At 45.1% G+C, this 7,432-nt stretch overlaps 1 protein-coding gene across 1 annotated transcript; it reads right to left on the bottom strand.

Annotated features, from left to right (window-relative positions):
• Nucleotides 1-2,734: 2,734 nt before the first annotated feature.
• LOC129212439 (cytochrome b-c1 complex subunit Rieske, mitochondrial) lies at nt 2,735-6,105 on the bottom strand. The gene is made up of 2 exons (XM_054841016.1): nt 5,779-6,105; nt 2,735-3,543 (listed from the first exon to the last, which is right to left on the bottom strand). Exons 1-2 carry the CDS (start codon nt 5,987-5,989, stop codon nt 2,933-2,935), a joined length of 822 nt encoding a protein of 273 aa, XP_054696991.1. The 5' UTR covers nt 5,990-6,105; the 3' UTR covers nt 2,735-2,932.
• Nucleotides 6,106-7,432: the final 1,327 nt, after the last annotated feature.

Genomic DNA, 7,432 nt, shown 5'->3' with positions numbered 1-7,432 from the left:
ATCATGAACAGTGTTACCAGCTCTATGGATGATAAAAGCCATTAATATATAAAATAAACATAAACTGTAGATCACCTAAGAAAATTTTATCCATGGAGGACACCCAACCTTCAGTAGCTTTCAACTCTCTCCTTCCATGTATAAATTACTGACTTTTTCCTTTTTCAAGGTTGGAGAAGGGTCATTATTGTTCTGACCATTATTATTCTGTCACTTGTTACTTCTACTTATGAGAAACATATTGCTGGGGCGCCGAATGCTCCTTTAACTGGGGAACTGACTACTGTGTTCCTCGGGTACACCTGAACTGCTTAGGAACCCTCTTCACAGAGTGTCGTCTTCATGTAGATTTTGTTGATCAGTGGCAAGAGAGTCCTTGCTAACTGTGCTGCTGTGCAACACGGCCCTTGGGAACACTGCCTCGTTTGGTTTGCAAGAACATACGTTAGCAACTGTACAGAAGCTGTGTGGAAAACCGTCGTCAGTTCTGACAAGTGGACCTAACAGATCAGAAGGGTTAAAAAACCATGTGTCATTAGCCACAAAAATGAATTCGTATTCTGAATTTTCATTTAGAGTCTCTGCGCTAATTATTCCTTTGACAGCAGTAACCATTAAAAATATTGCCCCTCTTCTAACGATACAGAAAAGACAAAGCTTTTGAAATGTCAAATATTAAAAATTATGTTTTGATTTTAGTATCTTTATTCCCCATATCTGAAGAGCTTTTTTATTAAATAAGCATGAACTCTGTTCAGCAACTTCGTAAGGACTGTTTTGTTCTAAAGAAAAAGTAGCTAGAGAGGAGACAGATACGCAGCTGCTGCTTCCCATCCGAGAGGCACACAGATGAAAGGCAGGCAGTGCAGCTCCTCTCTCTGGCATAGGCTCGTGTCTTAAAGCTTCGCTGCTGAAAAACGTCAGGCCCCGACGCTGATCAACCTGGCAAACCTGTACTAGCATCAGACTTGTCCTTGCTTTCGGCTCCTGCCACCCTGTCAACAGCAGCTAACGATGCCGGCCTGGCTGATCATACGGCTCAGGGAGAAGTGTGACTTCATGCTGCCGCTCGGTTGAAAACCATACAGAGATCAGAGCTGTATTACACAAACATGAGGAAGCCCCAGTTGTGAGGAGAGAAGTGGGGCTTTGTACATTTTTGGAAGGGGAAGGTGCCCTGTTAGCTTTGTGAAATCTTGGGAGTTTGTTTTCACAGGCAGTTGAAGCGAAAAGGATCTGATGTTAGGAACAGAGCGCTGGTAAGGCCATTAGTGAAGTGGAGGGAATCAGAATGGAAATACATGCTTCTCTTCTTGAAATAAAAAATCTGAGGCAAGATCAACCTTGTAGTACAAGCCACGTGTATGAATACCAATTATGTACATACAAGTTTGGGAACATCTCTATCTACTGGCTTAGCATGCCATTATACCAAAAATAGTTCTTGAGAATGTTTTTGTGGACATAGTGATAAGGTGTAAAGCTCAAATTTATGAAATGGTGTAAAATGCATACCTAAGAACTTCTGTAGTAGTCGTCATGGTCTTTTTTTCACTGAATTGTCTGAGAACAGGTGACCTATATGCATCAATATTCTGATTAATCCTGTTTAAAACTTCAGCTTTAGCCCAGCTGTCATCACAGCTTTACCTGAAGTATACGTGAGGCTAAACATTCCAGACTCAGGGCATTCTGAGGATTGTATTTTCTGTTTTATCACTGGAGGAGCACATTAATGCAGTGTAAGGCAGAAGCATTCACAGAACAGCAGTGAAGAATGGGAAGCAAACAGGAATGACAAGATAGTTTGGCAGTTGTTTTGGGGTTTTGTTGTTTGTTCTGGAAACAGCAAACCTTGTTTCTCCTCAGGTACTGTAGGTAATTAATTGCTAGTTTTGTTTTGTACTGGCAGGACCAATATCGGTTAAAAGATCTGTTTCAGGCTGCATTTGTTTCTCCATGCCTTCAGAGTCAGCATCAAGGTAAGAGAGGTTTCAAAGTTTTGGCCTTTATTTTCACACACATCGAGTCTTAAAATATCTCTGATGGCAACACAACCCTTTGTTATGTCTAACATTAGAGATTAGTCCAGACTGAGTGGTTCTTACAATTTACTTTTCACCCTCTGTAAAACTCGGCTTTCCCTTTTTACTTCCTTCTGAAGTTAGTTCTTTTGGAAAAGTGTAACAAGTTTTCCAGTGTCCTAAGCCCCTAATCTGAAGTCTAGGTATGCATAAGATCAAGCCTTATCTGCAAGTAAAAAAATCATTTTGTAATTCTAACATGACACGCTTATTTTTGTCCACATAATCATAAAATTATAGTTACCATTCTAGGTAAACAATTATAAGCTGCCTCTGAACAATGTAGACGTTTTCTTCCTAGGTAGGTTTTTATTTACTTTTTCCTTCACTTCCTTTGAAAACAAACAAAATACACTGGAAGGAAAAGGATTACGTCTCGTAAGATTCTACATTGAAGCTTACTCCAAACACTATTAGAAGTTAATAGCAAGATCTTTTTTTAGATCTTTTTTCTTCCCATAATGTAGTGAAAACAAAAAAACCCTCAAATAATGAAAATATGTGTTATTAAGGAAACAATGGCTTTGTAGTTCAGTGTCTATCTTGCGTCAGCAGCCCTTTAGGAGGGCTCCGTGAACATACTCTGGGTCTGCTGTAGTATCTCTTTGACCAGACACACTACAAGTCAGTACACAAATAAATACACATTATTTTAAGTCAGGAACAAGTGCTCACTCCGAGTTTTTATTAAAATCGAACACAGGGAAGTATTCAAACATACTTCTGGTTGAGAATCTAGACAGCTACTATGTTTTCAGAATCATCTGGTTTTACAGTATTCCAGAATCTCAGTTAACCCATTTGAATGTACATTCACAGAACACGAAAGTGAGCAAGCGCTTCGTTATTCAGCCAACAACCACCATATCATCACCAAGAAACTGGTAAGTCGGAACCTCAAGGTTATAGGGAGCGGGACCTTTCCTGATTCTGCCAGAGGCATCGTAATGGGAGCCATGGCAAGGGCAGTAATAACCGCCAAAATCTCCAGAGTTAGCAATGGGTACGCAACCAAGATGAGTGCAGACACCTACTAATATGACCCATTCTGGTTTCTTTACTCTGTCTAAGTCATGCTGCGGATCCCTCAGTTTAGATAAATCAACTTCAGCTTCCTGATTAATCTCTGCCTGGGTTCTGTGACGCACAAAAAGGGGCTTCCCTCTCCACTTGAAAGCCATGTTCTTGCCTTCTGGAATGTCAGATAACTTGATCTCGATCTTTGACAACGCTAGCACATCAGCAGAGGCACTCAGGCTGGAAATAAACTGGGTGACAACATTCTTAGCAGCATATGCAGTTGCTACGCATGTCGTTGCAGTCACCAGGTAGGAAAACCCTTTTCTAGCTTCACTGCTGCCTTGAGAAGATGTGGTGGCATCTAGCACATCTTGACGACGATAGGCAGAGAAGTCAGGTACTGCGACATCATTATGGACGCAACGAACACTGGCAGGTGCTGCAAGAAAAAAAAACATGAAATGACAACACTTTCAAGTAAAAAATATTATGATGTATTTTAAGTTACACTTTTTAAATTGTATTTTTGGAACAATGGGTAAAAGTTATTCCAAGTTTGGGTAGGATTCTGCTACGTTTCACTTTTAAGTTGTAAGAAAATGGTTTCCAAAAGGTATTTTTGGTAGATGAACAGGTTATCTGTGAAACCTTGTTCTTTGAAAATTACATGAAGCCTGATAAGGGTGCAGAAAATTCTGTGAGAAGTTCTGGGTTTAGAGTGAAGTGTTTTTTCAGAAGATTTCAAGGAAATCATCTTCAGGATACCATGACTAGCTAAGACAAGACCTGTTTTCCATTCAGATGTTTCCCTGAAAACAATTGCTATGAGAAAATTTGGTTTTAGTACAGTTTGCACATCTGTAGCTTAACGCTTTTGTGCTTTCCTTGGACTTAAATACCTTCTATGCCTTTAATAATCTTAAGTGTGTGGTTAAGCATGTTTAAGATTAAAAACACAGTATCAGGCATTCCCCCTTTAAACTGCTGTCAAAGCTAAATGCCCCAGTCAATAATTTTTCAACCCACCATCCCCTATTTACCAGGCTCACTTCACAGAAGGATTAGGGCTAAAGCTAGTAACTGTCTAATTCCTAAGCTTTTCAAGTGGGATTCCCATGTCAAACCTGTGTGCTAACCTAACAAGATGTGACGGCTAACTAAGAGGCCTCCCATTAGTTTCTCCAGCAAAAGAAAGTTGCTTCCCTCAATGAAAATCTGTAAGCCAAAGAAAAGAACATGCCAAAAACAGAACGTATTACTTGCCAAAGCGCAACTTCTGTTATTTGAAAAAAACTATTTAGTCTTTTTTTTTTCCTAGCATTTGGCCCAAAGTTAACGGAGCTTAATAAAAACCATTCTCTCAAAGTACTTACAATTAGTCTCAGAGATTTATATGCAATATAATGGGGAAAATATGTACATTTATTTACAAGTAACTCAGCATAAAGAAGGTATTTGCTGTAGCATTTTAATTGCAGAAAAATTAAACTGAAACTCAAAGTTCTGAGAGAGTAAACCATACTAATTTATTTCGGTATTAAGACTTAAAATATTTCACATTATTTCACAAGCAATACTATTAACTTCTAAAAATTCCTTATATAAAGTGAAAAGCATGTTTGATGTTAATTAAAACTAAGAATTGGACTACATGTCAGCTACATTGGTTAGAGATTTGTAGGATTTTCACCTGAACCCATCCTTTACAGTTGAGGGTCAGGTGAAGTACGTAGTTCTAATCACCACAGCACACCTTCCACAAGGCACTGCCATCTCCAAGGCTTACATGAATACCCTCTGTAATGGTATGAGGCAAACCGTCACTACGTGCCCAGCATCAGCATGTAAGGACCATAGTTCTCCATGAAATGCAAATCAGCCTGTTCCATGGAGGAGCACTGCCCTTTGCCCGGGAGTCAGGTTCTGCAGGAACAACCTGGGACTAACTGTACCTGGCTGATGCTTTTCCGAACACTGCATGAACTGGGAATACAGGAATTCCAAAGAAGGACACAGTGATGGTTTTGACATCATTAATTCACTGTTAGAACTGGTTTTCTGCACCAGCAATGCACAAAGTGTGTTCTCACTGCACATCTCCGCTTTGATGTCCCTCAGTTAAATACCTTCTTGAACTACACAGAAATTTTCTGCATCTTCCCAACTGCAAAATAAATATCCACCTGACAGTCATAAAAAGGAAGCAGGCTTTCAAGTGCTCTTAATAGAGTCATAAACGTGTGTTACTATATCGATGACAACTTGGAAGCAAATACATATATACATATATATATATTTTTTTAACAAAGCACAAGCCAGAGCCTCTCAACTAGCTGACGCCTCTGCTTCCCCCAGCCTGCCAGGCCGGACCCCGAGCGCTGAGGACACCTCGCCAGCGGCTGCGGTGAGTCCCCTGTACCCCCCATCCCCCGGGCGCAGGCCGAGCGGTGACCGCGGAGCGCTGGCGGAGGCGGCAGCACTCCCAGCCCGCTGCCCGAGGCCCTGCGGTGCCCCGGCGCTTGCCGCCTAAGCCCCCCGTCCCGCCCGGGGTGGCGGCCGGCCCCCTGGGCCCGGCTCCCGCCCGCCGAGCCGACGGGACGCGGCCGCCGCCCGCCCCCGCCCGAGCGGCTCCGCCAGGGACCCGGCCCGCGGCGTCCCGACCCCCGCCCCGCACCGTTGAGGCTGGCGCCGGCGACGAGGCCCCCCCGGGCCGACCGGCCGTTCATCGACTCCCGGCAGAGCAGAGGCCGCTTCGCGTCCAGCGGCACCTTCTCGGCCCGACGCGCCACCGCCGGCGCCAGCGGCTTCAGCGGGCCGGGCACGGCGTGCGCTGCGGCCGACAGGTAGGGCGCGAAGGGCCCGGAGCGGGCGGCCACTGACAACATGGCGGAGGCGGCGGCGGCGGCTGTTGGGCCGGTCACCGCTGCGACCTTCCCGGCGGCGCCAAACTGCGCACGCGCGCTGACGTCACACCGGTAGGCTGTCGCGCGGTGGTGGCGTCACAGCAGCGCCGTTGCGTGATAGTGTCACCATACGTCACGGCGCAGGGGGTGGCGCTGCAGCCGCTTGTGCTTCTCTGTGACTGCGGCAGCGCTGAGGCGGGGCCGCCGCTCTGGCGCCGGGGTTCCCGTTCCCGGGGAGCGCGGGAAGGCGCCGGTCCTGCTGTGACCGCGGCTGCCCGCCGGGGGACAGGGAGCCTCGCGACAGTCGCGGCCGCGGGAGCTCCCCGGCTGGAGCAGCCCTTTAAGCGCGGGGCTGCGAGCGCGGCACCGCCTCAGTAAATGCTGTGCTCGCGGGAGGGGTCGGATGCAGGCAGCGAGGGAGCTTAGGAGGAACGGTGGGGAACGCCCCGCTCCAGTGACGCGAAACGATGGGATCGGGAAATGGTGGGGATAACGTCAGGCTGGATTTGCTGGGGGTTGTGGAAAGGGGAATACGGCGTATAGGTGACGCAACGGGTGTCACGGGTTGTGATGAGTAACAAGCCTTGTATAGCTTTGACGTGGTGAGGCTGGCAGGCAAGCAGAGACAGTTACATCATTTTCCCTTGCCAAGATAGCATTGCCCATCTGGCAGCTAGGAACTCTAAGAATTTTAATTCCTTGCTCTGCTCTTAACTTTACATCTTCCAAACATTTTTTTTTCCCCTAATTTCAAGGGACCTTATTTTTTTTCCCTCCGAAAGCTCGGCTACATTACCTGCTGTAGTGGTTAGACCTTGAGGATGAAGAGTACTTTCAGCAACTGTGTACAATGTCAAGCACAAAAGGTTCTTGAGGCATTATCAGAAAACAAATTATGCATTGGATTAACCCAAATACATGGCAGTTACTTTCTTTTCAGAAGCTACTGTCTTAAAAGCATCCCTGCTTACTGTGTCCTGGGCGTGAGTTTCATTTCATGCTCCCTCTAAGACTTCCTGGCCCCAAATCTCCAACTTCTCCTCTAGTACAGTAAGAGTAACTTAGGAGTTGTGATGGGGCTTATCCTGCCTGTGCCTGGCTCCTGTCAGGGAGCTGTCTTGTTAGTGCTGGTTTGGGTTTGGTACTCCAAGGAGGTCTTTTCACATAAAGAGCTTTGGTTGTTGATTTTCCTCTTCTTGGCATCACCTCATTTCGTACAAATCAGTTCAGCGTTACAGCAAACATTGTTTCCCCTTTTACTGTAATTATTTTGTGGAGGTATTTCTGTTTAATATTTTGAAAGGACAGTAAGTGCATTGAAGTCCCATTCTAGAATACCTCTGATGATGCTCACAAGCAAATTTAAGTCATTAACCTTTAGAACGTTTCAAAGAAGGGTTCAGGAAGCACTTTGGGGATATGTGA

This window comes from Grus americana, chromosome 13 (genome assembly GCF_028858705.1).
Source record: "Grus americana isolate bGruAme1 chromosome 13, bGruAme1.mat, whole genome shotgun sequence".
Taxonomy (NCBI): Eukaryota; Metazoa; Chordata; class Aves; order Gruiformes; family Gruidae; genus Grus; species Grus americana.
Note: the sequence above shows the minus strand (reverse complement) of the source record. Positions and strands in the feature narration are given on the sequence as shown.